Source organism: Uranotaenia lowii, chromosome 3 (assembly GCF_029784155.1).
Source record: "Uranotaenia lowii strain MFRU-FL chromosome 3, ASM2978415v1, whole genome shotgun sequence".
NCBI classification, from domain to species: domain Eukaryota; kingdom Metazoa; phylum Arthropoda; class Insecta; order Diptera; family Culicidae; genus Uranotaenia; species Uranotaenia lowii.
The window spans coordinates 237,011,131-237,030,437 of record NC_073693.1 but is presented as its reverse complement, the minus strand read 5'-3'; the positions used below and the strand labels follow the sequence as shown (position 1 = coordinate 237,030,437).

At 31.6% G+C, this 19,307-nt stretch overlaps 1 protein-coding gene across 1 annotated transcript in view; it reads left to right on the top strand.

Moving 5' to 3' along the window:
- LOC129753194 (hemicentin-2-like) overlaps positions 1-19,307 on the top strand; it is a 369,013-nt gene that overhangs the window by 268,555 nt on the left and 81,151 nt on the right. Inside the window, exon 4 of the mRNA XM_055748994.1 lies at positions 10,712-10,844. Within this exon, the coding sequence (XP_055604969.1) occupies positions 10,712-10,844 (133 nt within the window). The remainder of the gene's footprint in view (positions 1-10,711; positions 10,845-19,307) is intronic.

Here is a 19,307-nt window from a genome sequence, read left to right as displayed (position 1 = left end):
ATGTTTTGAACAAAATTACTGTTTTTTGGGCAATATTTCCGTATAATTTCACTGAAACTGCTAGAAAGTAATAATTTCCGTACGATAAAGCTGGAGTTTCATAAAAATCTATGTATATTATAATTTTATGGAATAAAACAAAAGTTAGGGTTGCCATACTATGGAGGCAGTTCATCCATAAGAAAAACTTTATCAAATCTGTTTTAGACCTTCAGTTCTCTCTTGAGATGTTATTCAGAGCTTAGATTTGAAGGTTCAATGATAAAAATCATGTATTTATTCTATTTAACCTGTTATTTTAGGATGGAGGCATTTTACAAACATGATGGGGGCTTACAAAAACACTCTGTTATTCCACTTTATAATCATTATTTAATCTCCACAAATGCTGAAATATGTTTAATTTCTTAAGTTAATTTGAGTAAGAATCAAAAACCATCCTAGGTTTTGTTTTAAGCTTCTTTACGTATAGTTTTTAAAAAACGAAATATTACATCAAAATGTATCAAAACCTTGTATGATTTTTTAATTTTTTTTTTGAGTTTGTAAATTCATAAAATTCTTTCTAGCCTTATTTTCTAAGTGTATCACCCTCAAAATGCATTGGTCAGATAAGCTGTCTAGTCAGCCATTTCATCAAACAGCCGTAGGGTCATTTAACCCGATAGGCCCATTTAGGAAACCTTTCCCCTAACCCGTTACACAAAATCGACGACGTTAAGAAATTTCGGCGTTTGTATTTCTCACGCGAAACCATTTATAAAAGTGTATGTTTTAGATTTGTGTCATTTGACTGTTCAACCCATGACACATTTTTTTCATAGTTCAAGAGAATCAATATCTAAAATAAACCTAAACAATAATCATCGTATAAAAAGGTTAAAAAATTGAAATTATTATTTTATATCTTCAATAAATTTCAAGTAAACGATTAATGCATGGAAAGTAAAACCAGCCACTTAAAATGGTTGGTAGAGTTAATCAAAATATGTATAAAAAAATGAAAAATTTGTCTGTCTGTCTGTCTGTCTGTCTGTTTCCTTTAGACTTGAAAATTACTGAGCTGATCAATCTAAAATTATTTAAGTGTGAGGTCAGAGACTGTTTCCATAAAACTTTCAAACCACCCAGACTTTTAAAAGGAGAATCTCCCATACAACATGAACGAGGTTCCAAGTAGGCGTTGATTTGAAAGGACGTCAAAAATTTTTGCTTCGTGAAAAAATTAAGTGGATGAAGTGTAACCGAAATCAAATTCAAGTGATTATAAATACAATCGTAGGATTTGCTTTGAAAAATTACCAATCCTAGCTTACAGATTCGAACTCATGGAAGAGGTTAATGGTCGATAAAAATGATGATTTATTGGTGAGATCTAACCATATTTTGCTGTTCAAACTTTAAGTTATTCAATAGATTAAAAGTTTGCGTTCCAATTCTAGAATCACGTACAAATGCATATAAATGAGTGTTTGGCAGGAAACTCCACGCTTCATTCCTCACTATGTTCCAGTATCTTTTGCGGTATTAACCACATGTTTGGCCTGGCCGTGGTAATTATTCCAATGCAGTGTTAAATGTATCAGATAAAATTTTGAAAAAAAAAAAAAGATTTTTCAGGATGCTTACATGTTTTGGCTTTGTTGGTTATAGAAGTAAAAGGAGAAGGAGGTAGACTTTCATACAAAATGCATACCCAAGCAACATTTTATGTTTTAAAACCAGCTACAAGATCAATTTTAAGTTTCATAAGAGGCATGGAGAATCTTATAAAACAATCAGTATTACTTGGAATAAAATACGATACAACCCATGCATATTTTAGAAAGTTTAATAAAATTAAATAAATTGATTTTCGGCGATTTCAGTCTCGAAAAAATTCTAAACCAATACACATAATGATACTATCAACAAACACACAAAATACAACAAACGTCAGTAGTGGAAAACAACATCCAAAATAGTGCAAATAATTTTTTTATTCGTTTTCGTTTTCCAAAACTTTTAAAGTGTTATATCCATCACAACCAGATCAGTCGATAGATTTTTACTGTTTCATGAAACTTTCTACAAAAACAAAGTTTTACATCATATGACAATTTTCTATATTGCTGGACATGTATTGGCATATTCAGATGTCAGAAAATGCCTTCCAGTCATTGTTGAAAGGAGGAGAGTCCACTAGAAAGCTTTATTATTTTGACAGAAACTGTACAAGTTTCAAAGTAGAATTTGGTTCAATTTTGGCACATTGGAAGTTTTAAAGTAACAAGATTATTTGAAATATTAAAAAGAGGTTTCTGTTTTTGTACAGGAAGCCTCCCATACAAAACAACCAATAATATGACAAAACTAATCAGAAGAATTTTCAAGAGATTTTTCCTTAAAAGTCGATGCACAAGAACAATTTCTAAGGTTTTTTTTATCGTAGAATTTGAAGCACTGTCTTCCGAAAATCACTCGGAAGAAACGCTCATGATAGGTTTCTAGTTGGAAACATTCAAAGCCGATTGATGCTGCCTGTTGTTCCCTAGAGAATCGGCAGAGCGACAATGCGAAGTCAATGTAAACAAGATTCAAAAGCGAGAGCGGACTCGCATCTAAGTCGATCTCTCAAGCTCACTACCTGGTGTATCAGAAGTGATTGAGACACTGACTGATACAAGATCCAATTCGAAAATCCACTCACTCACTCACTCAAACTCAATCAATGCGGCCTTGCATCGGTTCATACTGCCTGCGTACTTTCTGGCAAAGCGGCAGAAACATATGTTCATACGTACTGCCTGCGTCTTTGAATGACTATTTTAATCCTCCCCAACAACAGCAACAACAAAGCAAGATGTATCAGGCAGACAGCATTCGATCATCGATCAGTAAACGAGTGAGTGAGTGAGTGATTGAGCAAGAAAAGTTATTGACTGAAAAAAGAAACTGAAAATTAGGTAGCTCCTCACTCAGTTGAGAATTCCAACTGGAGAAGAAACGTCTCTCTTTCAAATTTTATTTCTTTGATTCTCGGACCAGCCCTGTCGAACACAATCTTTGCCCCACTGGGAGATAAACCAACCGACAATTTAGGTTTTGCTTTCGCTGTTGAAAACGTTTCAGTGTCTCTCATGAGAATTGAGTGATATTCGGAACACTGGTCATGATTTGATATGAAAGATTTACTGCTTTGATATAAGGTGACGTTGGCAGAAGGAGTAAGCTTGAACGAAACGAATTGTGTCATAGACTAGGAGATATTCTCAACGTTACGTAACTATTTGTTTTGTCAAAAAAAATGGCGTTCTGCTCGAAGTTATTTTAAAGTTATGCCAATTTTACACCATGTCAAGCCATATTTGACGAATCCGAAAGCAAACCAAAGTCAACTCAAAAACTTAATAAGACTTTAATATTTTTGACTGCTTGTATCCCAAAAATTCTAGATTCTACTTCCTTATAATCTGTACTGCATTTAAAGAATAATTTTTTTAAACTAAATTTTACAAAGTATTTATATTGCATATGCAAGTAAAACTATCAAATGAAAAGCATGAGTGTTAAAGAAAGTTATAATGATTGAGTACTACGACAGAATCAGAACAGAAGGGAATTTTAAAATTGATAATCTGGAAACTTTTTTTTGTTTAAATTTACCTCCAGTTATTTTCTAAGTGTTTAGAGATTTTGTAATATTTTGTAAAAATCCTCAACCAACTTATGTTTTGTATAATTAAAAAAAACTGTTGTTAATTTTTTTTTCCAGCTGTTGAGTTGGAGGGAAGGATGGGGGGTTTGAGGGAGGATTTTTGGTTAGTGAAAACCATACACGAGACCTTTATGAAGTGTTGTATCAATCCAATCACTTTCAATAGATTTTCGTTAAATTTAGGTTAGATACAAGTTTTGACATATTAAGATGATGTATTGTATTGGAAAGCTTTACAATTTTTTTTTTCAAAAGAGGACTATCATCCTAAAATATTAATTTGCAAAAATTTTCCTATTCAATTTTTTAGGGGTTTGCGGTTAAGATTTTTTTACAGTTAATCGAAGTATAACCGATTCTTAAATATTCATCTTAAAAAAAAAACGATAAATCATTGAATGTTTAAGTGTTATTTTTTATTTAATATGAGATTATTTCAAGTGTTTAGTTTTATGAAAAAACTATACGAGTTAAGCCATTTAAAAAAACAAAGGGGCTATTATTTAACAGTTTTCATCTAAAGAATTTGACAGGCTACTATTTACGCAACAAAATTTTCTATTTTGAAATTATAAGAATCAAAAATCAAAAAATTATTTCATTTTTGGAAAAACTAAAATAAAACAATATTTTCTATAAATTAAATTTTACGGCCTTATCCTTGAAAATAATGCCCAGTGAATATTTTGGTCTGTATATTTCAGTTGTTTCTGAGATAAACACACTTTTGTAAAATCTGAAAAAGTTGTATAGAATATTCTATATGAGCCTGTACGTACCAAAGTGGAGGCAATTTACGGACCAAATTTTGCTCACCTTGAAAATATAAAACTTTGTATTGCGTTTTCAAAAATTTGATGGCAACTTCGCTTTGCACAAGATCATAGGATTGTACAACTTACAACTATCTATTGTCTGTCTTAAAGGGTGATACGGACAAAATTCGGTCAAGGGAAAACGCGTGTAAATCGGTGAAATAGTTTATTTAAAAAATCAAATTAAATTTATTTTTCAAGTTTAATTAGAATAAAATATAGAAAAAATATTCAGTTTAGCTTCCGCTTTTCCAAATCCGAATTGCCGGGCCTTACGCTTAGCCCTGCCATCAGATTTTGTACAGCCACCTCGTCCACCTTCTTCAGCGCAGAAAGCCAGTTTGCCTTAAACTGCTGCTCGTCCTTAGCAGTTTTTTTGGTCTTCTTTAGGTTCCGCTTGACAATAGCCCAGTATTTCTCAATTGGGCGGAGCTCTGGCGTGTTGGGAGGGTTCATGTCCTTGGGAACCACCTGCACGTTGTTGGCGGCTTACCACTCCATGGTCTTTTTACTTATATTTAAGCTATGAAAATGCTGCTTTTCATGCCACAGGTACAGATGGCTTGCCAAACCAGATATTTCTTCGCAAATTTTGAAAGTTTCATGTGCTTGAAAATATCTGCTACCTTTCCCCTTCCTTTTGCCGAATAAAACTCCTGTCCCGGAAGCCGCTTGTAGTCGGCTTTGACGTAGGTTTCGTCGTCCATTACCACGCAGTCAAACTTCGTCAGCATCGTCGTGTACAGCCTCCGGGATCGCGCTTTGGCCGTCGTTTTTTGTTTATCATCGCGATTTGGAGTCACTATCTTCTTAAAAGTCGTTTTTTGGCTCGATGCACGGTTGTAGACGATACACCCAGCTTATTTGCGGCATCTCGGAGAGAGAGACCGGCAACTCTCTTTGTCGTCTCAGCGGCTTCCGGTTTTCGATTTCCCCCCAATCCAGACTTCCTGGCTGTTGACAAACGTTCCCCAAACACTTTAATTACATTTGTAACGGTTGATTTGGCCACTTTTAGCGATTTTGCCAGCTTTGCGTGCGAGTCGCTCGGATTTTCGCGATGCGCGAGAAAAATTTTGATACGCTGCTCTTCTTCCTTGGACAGCATTTTGACAACTGAAGCGTGAATTCCAAAATCAAAATAGGAACAACATTCTACACACACACACCTTCAAAATGAGGGGTGTTCAGATTTTTTTAAATGCAAAATTGAAAAAAAAAACTTCAAGTTGATATTGACCAAATTTGGCCATATCACCCTTTAAATCAAATCGATTTAAGTTTTATATATTTAAAACCTTGAATAAATTACCTAAACAATGAATCTAACGTCAGAAATATTGGTCAAGATATGTGACCAGTGGAACGAAATCAATTTACTAGTCAAAGCAAGCGAAAAATAATTTGTTCAAAATTTTGCGAACGGCTTAGGAAGGTTAAGCGGAAAAAGTGTAACCGAAAATCGAACTCAAGTGATTATAAACGTGATTTTTTTTAATTATTTAGCGGCCCACCACACTCCCCCACACCAAAAAGCTCGATTTGAGCCCCCTGGAAATAGACGCTAACTGTTCTCAGCATGTCTGGCAGCAAAACAAGAAAAAAGTCAATAATGTACTTGAAAACGCGAGCAAAGTTTTAATAATGCTGGGAATTTTCAAAGTGATTATTTAATGCGAGGATATGTAATGAGGGAATAAAACAATATTTGTTAAAAATGAATCCCAGTGGAAGAATATTCCTTTAAGAGATCCATTATTGATTTAATAAAAAAAAACTAAGGTTTGAAAGAATAATTTATACAAATAAAAACATAACAAAGAAAACAACTAAAACTACAAAATTTAAATTAAATTTATCGCTAAGAAAATTAAAAAAGGACTGAAATAAGTGGTTGGATGATCATCGGTTTAGGTTATCTTTGTAGTACTGCATAAGTTTGGTCTTAAAAATTTTTCTGTTGGAACTGTTTTTTATTTCTTCAGGAAGGCTGTTGAATTTTGTTGGACCAATGAAGGAAATTCGACGTTGATCAAAACTAGTTGAACTTGTACTGCGCATCAAATGGTGAGATTGACGAGTATTGTGATATCGCAAACCCGCATTGAATCTTAAGTTTTGATTATTGTTTGCAGAGTTTAAGTCATCAAAAACAAAGTTTATAGTTTGAAGATCACAAAATTCGGAGAGAGGTAATATATTGTGAGAGTGATTAGAATAAATTAAATTGGTTGGATAGAAAAAAGGAAAATTGAATATGGAATTCAGACAACGGTTTTGAAGGGTTTGTAGACGAGAAACAAATGATAACGACGCTCTGCCCCAAACAGATATTAAATAGTTTAAACGAGTGTACAAAAGCAAAATAAAATTTAAGTAATATATGACGTGGAACAAAAGTTCTCACCCTCCATAAGACTCCGCTCAGGGATGAAATTTTTTTTTTGTGGTTGATCAATGTGGCAGAGCCATGAAAAAGTTTCGTCTAGTATTATTCCTAGATATTTGAAGTTGGTAACCCTCTCTATAGTTGTATTGGATAGATTGAGATCGCAATTAAATTCGATTTTTTCCTTGGAGAGTGAAAAATCATGTACGTCGTTTTAGCAAGATTGAGGGTCAGGAGGTATGCTGAAAAATATTTGTGAAAGAGTTTTAAATATTTTCCCATGTTGGAAATAACAGCATTTGGACAGTTTTCAGGATAAAATAAGGCTGTATCATCAGCAAATAGACGAGGTATACCAAGCAGCGGTAATTTGCTGAGATCATTGATGTATAGTAAAAACAGTATAGGTCCTATATTGCTGCCTTGTGTTACACCAATTCCAACCTCTCTAGAGAGCTCTTTGTCTCACCTAATATGACAAATTGTTTCGTGTTAGCCAAGAAGCTGCGTATAAGAGTGTTGGCTAGGCCTCTTATGCCATAACACTCCAATTTTTTTAGTAATATATGTACCATGATTAAGAGTGTCGAAGGCCTTCTTAAGGTCTAGAAAGAGCCCACTCACGATATTTCGGCACCTATTTTTTCAATTACAGAATCTAGCAATTCGTAGATGGCTGTAAGCGTACTTGTTCCAGATTAAAACCCATATTGAAGATTGTAGAAAACGTTATTTTCGTTAAGCAAGCTGTTCATTCTGGTTATTAAAAGCTTTTCGAAAACCTTACTAAAAATGCCTAAAGATGATATGGGACGGTAGTTATTTACATCTCCTGATTTAAATATTGGATAAACTCTAGCTGTCTTGAGACATTCAGGGAAGGTTCCTGTCTCTAAAATGTTGTTGAAGCATTTCGAGAGAATTTTTGCGGAATGTATACAATTATGTTTAAGCACTTGTGATGTCGGGGCCACTGCTTTTTTTGTTATTCAACGATTCAATGACTAATGTGACCTCATTCACTGACGCGGGCCGCAAAAAGAGTTGAAAACCAATATACCTGTAGGTGTAAAAACTTGAGTCCATGGTAATTTTGTTTGCAAGAGATATTCCGATACTGGTGAAATAATTGTTAAAGGTCTTACATACTACATGTTGGTTTTCTAGAATGGAGTTACCCGCTCTTAGGTTAATTTCATATTTGTTTTGGGATCTTCCGAGTATTAAGTTGACATTTTTCCAATATTTTGAAGCTGGCGTGTAACTTAGAATATTTTCGTAGTAGGATCTTTTACAATTCCTTTTGCAAAGGTCTACTTTTTTGGAAATGTGGTTTAGCATTTCTTTTAAAAGTAGATTTTCCAGATGTTTTTTTTACTCTTTTAAGATAATTATGTTTTATTCTGATAAAGGTCCAAAGATCGAACTTATGTACGGACAATTTTTACAGTTTTTTGCACTTTTTTTTAACAAGATTAGAACAAAGTGTTATAGGTAGATATTATGTTACGAGCACAGCAGTCTGCATCATCTACGATATTAATTCCTCTAAAGAAGATTCCAAATCTCTCATTCAGTTGAGAGTAATTGGTGATAAATTTTTGATAGTGAGTACACTCGTAGGAAATGTTTTGAAAAATTACCAATCCTAGCTCACGGATTCGAACTCGTGGAAGAGGTTAACGGTCGATTATTATAATGATTTATTGGTGAGATTTAACCATATTTTTCTGTTTTAACATTGAATTATTCAATAGAATAAAAGTTTGCGTTCAAATTCTTAAATCATGTACATATGCATTTGAATATGAAGCGTTCTACAGAGAATTTCCTCCTCTTGTTTTAATATCTTTTGCGGTTTAACCACAAGGTTGGCCTGGCCGCAGTTAAATCTGCAATGTAATGTGAAATACATCAGATATATTAGATAATCCTTTTTACTTTTTTTTTGTATATTTTGACTCCCAGCTGAGTGTGTAAACATTTCTTAATATCTTGACAAATTTTCAAATAACTCTGAACTTATTTGAAATCTTTTTAAAAATTTTATGTTAATTTTTTTTCGAGTTGTTGATAAAGGAATTAAGTGGAGGGAGATATTATTTTCATATTGGGCTAAGTAGCAACTGGCAACGTTCCAATTTTTGACAAGCGGGGAAGGGTGTAAAAAAGTGCAGTTTTGCGTAACGTAATTTATGGATGCCTCTTAATAAGATGATTTTTTATATTGCTGGCTCTTTCAATTTTTGGTAATAGAAAACCATCAACATAAAACATATATGAAGTTTTGCATCAACCCAATTAGTTTAAAAAGATTTTCCTTAAATTTTGGTTCGAAAACTTTTTTGACTTGATAAGATGATTTTTGGTAAATTATCCTGTATCAATTTCTGAGTGGTCTTCGGATGAAAGTTACAAATAAATCAAAATATAACAGATTTTTAAACTTTCACTGGAAAAAAACGATAAAACATTGAATGTATTTACACAGTATTTTTTTTAATTTAGAGATCATTTCAACTTTCGCATTTTCTGAAAAAAAATATACGACGGAGGGCTTTAATTCAAATTCAATCTAAAAAATTTTACAGTGGAGATTTTTAAGAAGTATTTCCACCACATACTGAATTTGTGTGTTGGACTCAAACTCTATCCGGTTCTACATCACTTCTAAAAACTTGTTCCGTGATTGAACAAATGTCAAGTATGTAAATAAAATGCTTCTTAAAAAACTCGTTACACTTATTTTCAACACTTGTCATTTTCTTCTAAACTTCTGTCCACCATCTTTCGTTTTTCAAATCTTAAAATGTTCTTACTAAGAGAACGTAATATTCACCGATATGGCCGTAAAAAATTAAATTAAAAACCAAAATCACGGTCAATTATCGAAATATTATCAATAACGAAAATCTTTGATGTATTTTTCATAAAGTTTTGTACACTTTTTGAATAATTGAAATACTTTCCTGCATTGATTATTGTTGTAAACCTATTCTTCTTATTTTCAAAAAGGGCATTTTCAATCTAATGAGATTATATTTTGTATTGAAAATCTTCTATTTTTTGGAAAAGGTGGCTCTTTTATCCCTAAAACTTAAAAGTAACGGGAGACTCAATTCATTAAAGCATATGCTCAGCTTTCATTGAAAATGGTTCGCTGCCAATTAATGATGAAATTTAAACAAAAATAAGGTTTTTTTAATAGAAAATAATTTTAACACGTTTCATTTTATTTGGCAGAGGCAGCAAAACACACCGGGTTAGCTTGTCTAGAATTAAAAAAAAAACAAGAATATTTTCAATAAATTACAATTAGATTTGAATGCTCAAAATTTAGAACGACATTTAGAATGTGTGTAGGAGGGTATCCTTCAGCCAACCCAAAACGGATCTCTCTGCAGCCTAGCATGTGATTGAAACTCACGGTGCATAACCATATTGGAAGAACATGAGAACATCCAACCATGTGTGGGTGAAATTTCGAGGAACAAACATGTCGATAAATAAAAAGTCACATCAAAGCTACTATTTATTCAGAGGACCGGGTTTATGTTTGTGTGCTGAATGTGGATGTATGTATGTGTGCGTGCATTCGTTTCGGTTGTATTTTCGTCGGAAATATTTCTGTATCCTATTAATGGGGAACCCAGTGGAGTTTTTGGGCTGTTTTCCAGGGTTCGGGAGAAAAAAAAATGTCATGAGAATTTAGATGCTTTGAAAATTTAATCCATCATCAAATATGTCTCTTTTCAAAGCTTGTTTAATGTGATTTTTTTCCTCTTCTCTTTTTTTTAAACCTTTTTCTAGCTACGACACGAGGACAGAAAGCAACAAAGAGACGCCCTCGCATTGGAGGGACGGCAACATTCTGGGAGATCGAGCCAACTTCAAACCGATGCGGGATAAAAGTCGAGCAGAACTCGTTATCAGTCCGGTTCTGGTAAGTTGAATTTTCAAATGATACATCTGGCTTTCTAAAATTTAATAGGCATTCAATACACTTTAGTTATTCTGAACCAGTTTCAAAATAATAACACTAGTTTACAAAATTTAAAAAAAATCGTGAACTTGATTAACTGACCAACATTTTTAATGTGAAATCGGGCGCTGAATCCGAAAATGAAATTCAAAAAAATCTCAGTAGAACCGTTTTTGAGTTATGCTCCAAATGTGAAATTTCGAAAAAATTAAAAAAGTTCTTATACTTAGATTAAAATATCTCAGACGGCATAACAGTAATTTGAAATATCTCTTTTGCATATTGAAGGTGAATAAATTTTCTATCGATCATCTGAACACTGTTTTTGCGTTTGACCAATAGTATTGTTGATATTAGTGACTTAATGAGAAAAAAAATTATAAAAAACGCATTTTTTTAGAGAAAATTTTGTTTCAACGAAAGTTTTAGACTCGATGGTAGCATTTAAAAAATCTGATTTTCTTTTGCGCTTAAATGTCAATTCAAAACAAAGATTTCAAGTGGTTATTTATCACAATCGGTTGAAAATTGAAGAAGTTATGGCTACTTTACCATAACTGTAATTTTTGCAGTTTTTAATAATTTAACGAACCGCAGTATACTTATCATAGTATAGGTAGAATGAAACATGATAAATCTCACTCGCTCCAAGTCAAAATTGTTTATTAGCTTACCAGAAGGTCACATGCCAAGTTTCAGGAAGATCTGACTATAGGGAGGGGTTGCTTAAGTCTCAAACGTGAATAAAATTTTGAGGTATTTTGCCTGGAAGGAACGAAAAATACTGGTTTTTCATCAATAACTCTTTTCATCACTAGCTGATTGTTTTTTATGGTTGATTTTCTTAAAGCCTAAGTTGAGACAAATATTTCACCCGAAGACTGTAACTTGATTGGATTTGAAACAGAAAAGTTATTGCGGTTCAAAGATTGTATTTTGGTCAAAAATTGTCGTATAAAAAGAAATGCGTAAAAAGTACTCATTGCGCGTTGGACAAAATTTGCGGCCTTTGAACCGCAATAACTTTTCTGTTTCAAAACCAATCGAGTTACAGTCTTCGGGTGAAATATTTGTCTCAACTTAGGCTATAAGAAAATCAAACATAAAAAACAATCAGCCAGTGATGAAAAAAGTTATTGACGAAAAACCAGTATTTTTCGTTCCTTCCGGGCAAAATACCTCAAAATTTTATTCACGTTTGAGACTCAAGCAACCCCTCCCTATGGTCAGATTTTCCTGAAATTTGGCATGTGACCTTCTGGTAAGCTAATAAATAATTTTGACTTGGAGCGAGTGAGATTTATCATGTTTCATTCTACCTATACTATGATAAGTATACTGCGGTTCGTTAAATTATTAAAAACTGCAAAAATTACAGTTATGGTAAAGTAGCCATAACTTCTTCAATTTTCAACCGATTTTGATAAATAGCCACTTGAAATCTTTGTTTTGAATTGACATTTAAGCGCAAAAGAAAATCAGATTTTTTAAATGCTACCATCGAGTCTAAAAATTTCGTTGAAACAAAATTTTCTCTAAAAAAATGCGTTTTTTATAAATTTTTTTCTCATTAAGTCACTAATATCAACAATACTATTGGTCAAACGCAAAAACAGTGTTCAGATGATCGATAGAAAATTTATTCACCTTCAATATGCAAAAGAGAGATTTCAAATTACTGTTATGCCGTCTGAGATATTTTAATCTAAGTATAAGAACTTTTTTAATTTTTTTGAAATTTCACATTTGGAGCATAACTCAAAAACGGTTCTACTGAGATTTTTTTGAATTTCATTTTCGGATTCAGCGCCCGATTTCACATTGGAAATGACCTTCAGTTTACTGAGTTCAAAAATGCTGTAAACTAGTGTAATTACTGTTTATGGTCATTTGTTAGGATTAAATCTTCAGTTCACACTACCTCTTTTATGAGTTTTCCAATCTAAGCTGAATCAAGAACCGGAAAAATCTTTTTCAAATCTTTGCACAGTTTTCAATTCCATTTACCAAAGAGAGGAGACAGTCCCATTTTATGACAACTATTGGTGAAGATATGGGTCGAGACAACTTTTTTCACCCTTCAATCGAATGAATCTCAAACAAGTAAATCCAACAAGCTTATTACTTTGCCATTTGTTGAAAAGTCCCCAATCCGGGGCGTGCAATCAAAACCGGGAAAAAAAGGAAAAGCGAGAACGCTCAATTTCCAATTCCTACATTTCCTTCCCTGTTTCCCGAGAATTTTCAGAAAAAGAAACCTCCTCCCCAACAAATTTGAACGTGATAGAAAATGAACCAATGAAATTGTCCTACGTAGAAGGTGGACATAGGAAAAAGAAAAGAAAAAAAAGACCGCTGTGAAACGAACTCATCCTTGCGGAAAACTTGTGGTGGAAAAGTGAACTTTCCTACAAATTAGATTCTTTATTTTCCATTCGCGTGAAAGCTTTCCGCGTGCGCGCTCGGCGAATGTCTTCACCCAGAAAGACGGGATTTTGCTGCTGCCATTTTCTTTAATGTGATCATTCCATTCAGTTCAGCATTGAGTTGTTCAATCCTTTTTTTTCGTTTTGATGACTGGAAATGGTCGAGTGAATAGATTATCTTTGATTGACGTTTGTTGAGGAGTGATTTCATTATTTGTTTTTATAGCACAAAATCCAATGTATCTGTTTCAGAAAACTATGATTTTTTTCACATTCAAACATCAGATTTTTTTCCAATTTACTCTTAATTCATTGTGAATTAAACTTAAGTTTTATTATTCACACACTTGTAAACGTGATAATTCCAGCACAGCCTGAATATATTTATCATAGAAAAATTTCTTATTTTTCAAACTTAGACCAAAATCATAAAACAGATAATATTATTTTGATCTTTAATAATTTTCTGTCTCTCATGTTAATTAAAATGTCTAAAAAATGCAGTTTTATTGAAACTTGCTCAAAATTAAATAAGTACCATGCTAGAGGAAAAAATAAATTGAAGATTCGATTAAAGCACGAGATCCATTCAATTTCTGAAGTCTACGATTATAAAAGTTGATACAAGTCTGTACTTGCAATTTTTATAATCTCGCAGACAAGTAAAGTTTGCTCAATTCGTGAACTAAAACTTTAACCCACAATTCCAAAATACAGATTTACAACTTCTTGCATTGAAGAATCAATCATGTTAATTATTTTTACAAATTATAAATTTGAAATCCTCCAAAAATCCAGAAATAATCCAAATTTTCAAATATTTTCAACAAATAAGACAAAAGCTGGTATGCAACAACAAATTAGTGCACAGAAATAGAAAACCTACATAAAATATAAAATGAAATAAAAAAAAGGAATGTCATCCAAATTCTGTTAAAATTTCAGGTCAAATCATAAATAAATAAAGATTGAAAATTGATTCAATAAATGATAAAAATAGTAAATTAATAATCTTCGTCATTTACATTACTTTACTTCAATTTCAATTGAATGGTTGATTGAAAAATACATGAATATCATAAATTTGGAAAAAAATCAATTTATCACGATCTTTCGATGAGGAAGAAAATCTTCATTTTGAACATAAAAAAATTTATTGAAAATACAAACCAAGTTGATGATTTTACTAGATTTTATTAAGAGAAAAAAATATTAAATTTTGTCAAAATGAAAAGATAAAAAAGTTCATTTTTGAAGTTCTCAATATTTATATAACAACATGTATAATCAATCATGTAAACCTAATACTGGTGAAGTGTGTGTTGAGAAATATGCTTTCATGATTATTAAAAAAGTAGAAAAGAAACAGAATAATCAATAAGAAATTAACAAAAATACGTGAAAAGTTTACAAATTTTCCTGGGTAGGTATTTAAAAATGAAATTTTAAGCTCTGAGTATTCTGTCACCCTCCATTGCAATATTGGATCCTTGAAAGGACAAAAAGTGCAATCATCGGTTCAGATTAAAGGCTGCCACATCTAGTTTTTTTATGATTTGGCGTTCATAAGTTTAAAAATGATTCAAATTTGAGTAAAATCATATATTAGTAAATGATGAACCTAAAAACCTACAAGAGAGACAAAAACTTTTATTGAATTTGCTTATTATAATCCGTTAAATCAAACAATATTAAACCTTGATAATCTAATTCTGAGATGCAATGACCTGAAAAATAAGTTTTTAACTTATTTTTATAAATCTGAAAAGATTTCATAACAATAGTTTTTCTCACAATACTGAAAAAAATAAAGCTTTCAATTCATTTAACAAATTGGTTATGGACTACCAAACGATTTTTTTAGCATGAGGAAAAACGTACAAAAAGTTCTATAATTTTTTTCGCAGAAGTTAAAAATATATTGCAGTTCTCGGGAAAGTTGAACAGTGATTTTAAAATTTTATTTTGCAATTTTTCAAATGTTTTACAGTTTCAAAAACAAAAGTGCAGAGCTTCCGTTAATGATTTTTAAAATATGTCCAAAGTTATTTCAAAACCAAAAGCTGATAAAAAAAAATAAGCATATTTGGATTAAGAGCATATGAGTTAATCAAAATAAGCTCTTTAATTCATCGCATATCGGAAAATGTGATTTTTTTTAACCTTTTGAAATCTATTTTTGTTTACATAGAATATTTCATATCAGTATAAAAATTTTGCTAGGAAGAATGACCTCGATGACTTTTTGATCCCTTTAAAATAGAAAAAAATAATAAAATTTATCATTACATAAACGATTTTTTAGAATCAAAGTGATTAGCGATGTGATGTTTTTGTCAACTACCAGCTTATTGATGAATTTAATTAGTTTATAATGAATGAATTTTGAAGTTAAAATGATCTAAACTTATTGATTTACACTTCTTAAAAAACTCATTCTAAGGACTTGTGAAAGTTTTTGAGAGTCAAAATTTGAGTTTCAATACAAAAGGTTTGTTAAACTGCAATTTAAAATTAACAAATAAAAATTTCACTGCTCCGACAGATCTTTCCATCAAAATAACTCACTGTGCAGAATTTCATTTTAATTGAACAGCTCCAAGGCGACCCTGAAATCTCAATTTTGACAGCATTATTTAAATCTTAAAAATTTATTGTTGTAAAAATTTTAAGCATGGAAAAAACTTTTGAGAAGACAATCAGTAGTTGTGAACTAAGCGAAAAAGTTATAAACCTTTTTGTTTAACTATTTCTATGGAGATGTATGGGAAATAGAAAAACTTTCAAGTATTTTTGCGTAATTTTTTTTTATTAAAAAAACTTTTTTTCTGGAATTCAAGGGTGGATAATAAAACATTCAGTAATGCTTAGAGTGTTTCCAAAAATATGAGAGCGGTTTCAGTAAGAATTCTTACTCGGTTCTTGAAAATTTCGGAACAAGAATGCATACCCAAGCAACAAGAATTCCCTTAAAAAGGGTTCATAGAAGCTAAATCAGCTTTCTTTGCTGTCTATAGGGAATGGTAATCAGCCCAAAATTAAAGTTCATAAACGAACTTGGAAGTTCATTTCAGTGGATGAAAAAAATCCTATTCAGCCCCTATGGGAACATCCAAAACTTTCTACGCGCCAAAAAAAAACCGTTGCCAGATTGCTCTAACAATCAGATGACAGATTAGAAGAGCTGATCTATGCTTATTCTATTAAATTCAAGGTTAAGATTTTTACACATTTAATAACAAAGCTACATACCTTTTGGGAATTGAACCACTGCTCTCGAGGTCAGAATAAAATTCGCCAGCCTCTCGAAAAAACCAGAAATTGTTTTAAGACCAGTAGTTAGAAGTAATTAAACTTCACGATGAAATGTCATGAGTGAGCGCATTTAATGAGGATTTTTATTGTTTTTTTTAAAGGGTAAATTAGGGTTCCAAAATAATCTTTTGTCCTTTGGGTGCTTGAAATTTTGCAGCATTTATTTTCCATGACTGGCAAAAACGGAAATAAACAGTCTGCCGATGTAATTAATCCCAAAAAATTTGACAGAAAAGTTTGAAACATTCAACAAATCGCTTGAAATTCTCCTGAAAACTCCAGATGTGATCTTATAAGTTTATTAGGAAGAGCAAAGCAGACACAGGATTGCCTTTAAGAAGATGTTGCATAAAAGGTGCATTGAAGTTTCAGTTTTAATGTTTTGACCCTTCATATTCGATCAAGTATTTATTGTTTTTAATTGTTTAATTGTTTTTTACTACTAAATTATGAAGATTGAAAATCAAACTTTTTAATTCTAAAATATTATAAAAGGCCAGTTTTTTGCCAAACTGTAAAATTATTTTTTTATGAAGGGTTAATCACCGTAATTTTTACTTGTAGATAAATTAAATCTACATGTAAAATTATTCTCTACGAAATTATCAAAAGTTTCAAAACGATTCAAATTCAACTTGAAAATTAAGTAAAGACTGTCAAGGCGAAAAATTTTTTTAAAGATATCTAAATAAAACATCAAAATCACAAAAGAACATTTTCAAAAGGGAATATTTAAAAAAATAATTAATAAATATAACAATTCCAAATGCCAAGTTTTTTTTAAAGATCATTGAGCTCAATACTTTTTAGCATTCAAATCAGAAAAAAGATTATGAATATTTATAAAAATTAATCGAATCGAGTTTTTTTTTTAAATTAATGAACAATAGTAATTCTGAAATATTCTTAGTTTTGTTCTAAATTTTTAAAATGCATAAGGTTAATTTTTTCAACCTTTCTAAGTTTGAGATCAATGGTACTGAATTTAATTTTTTCCTGAAATGAAGATTAACATTTAATTTGCGCTGCTCAATTCTTTGAAAACAGTAGTTTTTCAATTTTAACACGTTCATTGTGAAATTATTGAAAATGGTGAAACCGTGAACATAGCGTAACTTAAAAAATTGCTTAAAAAATTGTTCCTGTGAGCCTAAATGATTAATCCATTATTTCTTGGGGAGTAGATATGCTTCGTTTCATCAGTTAGATTAAAAAAAATGTATTCGAAAAAGTTGAAGAATTGATTTTAGCTCATGATATTCTTCCTCATAACATTGTTTTTTTTTTAATGGAAAACTGAACGGTCACTATCTTTTTATTTTTCAAAAAGATTCACCACAAATGGCATCAAAAAATAATTTTTTGATTCAGCGAAATTTCATATTCCTAAACATAAAATTAACCACCACCTTCACCATAAAATTGAAAGTCAACAATTAAGAAAAAATATGCGTGAATTGGCCAACTCGGAATCTTTGAAGCGTGTCTCCTAAAAACAGGCTCTTTGGGTTCAAAGGCTCCTTAATATGTTTTTGATAATCTTGTAAAATCGTATTATACTGAATTTCTATAGCAAATCCAAGCCTAAGCGAGAATAATTACTTCTTCACAGAAAAACGGCAATCTCCTTCCAAGAACTTTAACCCCATGTTATGATCCAATTAACTAATATAAAATACGTACTTGAGGTTAAATATTTTAGAACGGCTATCCAAGCACAAATAATAAAGGACATACTACTGACAACATCAACAATGTCGTCACAATGTGATGTTGAAATATTAATTTCGATTAAAATAAACGTTTCTAGAATCCATGTGACGATTTAAGATACTTAAAGATTAATTTAGAAAATACAAGATCAGTTAAATGACAATTATGATCCAGAAAATGATTATAAACCAAAAAAAAAATTAGGAGCTATCTACATTTTAGAATGTATTTTAATATAATGGAAAATGGTTTCGGAATGACTTTTCAGAAAACGTGATAAACCGTACTGAATAGTTTTTAAAGCATGTTGATTTTGAGAAACGTTCAAAAAAGAAAAGTTTTAATCCACAAAATATAAAACAATCATTTTTAGTTGCTTGGTTGTTAAAAAATTTGACGATTTAAATAAACAGCTTTTTTTTTTAATTTGGAAGTAATCAAAAGTCAAAATCATTGCCTTTAAATCAATCTAGTAGTAAAGCTTAGTTCTTTTAGAAATGCGACACTTTCTTTTGCTAGTTGCTCGTTTACTAGTGATCGTACATTCAAAATGTTGACAGCATTTTGTTGCTTGTAGTAAGTACTACTCGACCTATTTTTTTTTTCAAAATTTAAAATTCGCGCGTTTTTGAGATATTCACGATGCAAGAGAAAAAGGAAAACATAATTTTGCACAGTTTCCTTCAAAATCCATCATTATCAAATTGATTGCTGACAAAACCGTTGATTATTCGAAAAATTACTGTGTGAGAGTGGTGGAAAAGTATGCAAATACTATAAAAAATGTCCACAAAGTTCAAATCAAGCATTGGAGTGAAGCATATGATCGGCAACTTCGGCAAAGGGTCATCTGAGAAGTCAAGTCTCATACCAGCATTTTTAATTTTCAATAAGCGAAAAACTAAGGGAGGATCGCTGAAATTTTCAAAACAAAATTTTTCTCCGCCTTTTGTTGCCTGGTGATGAGTCA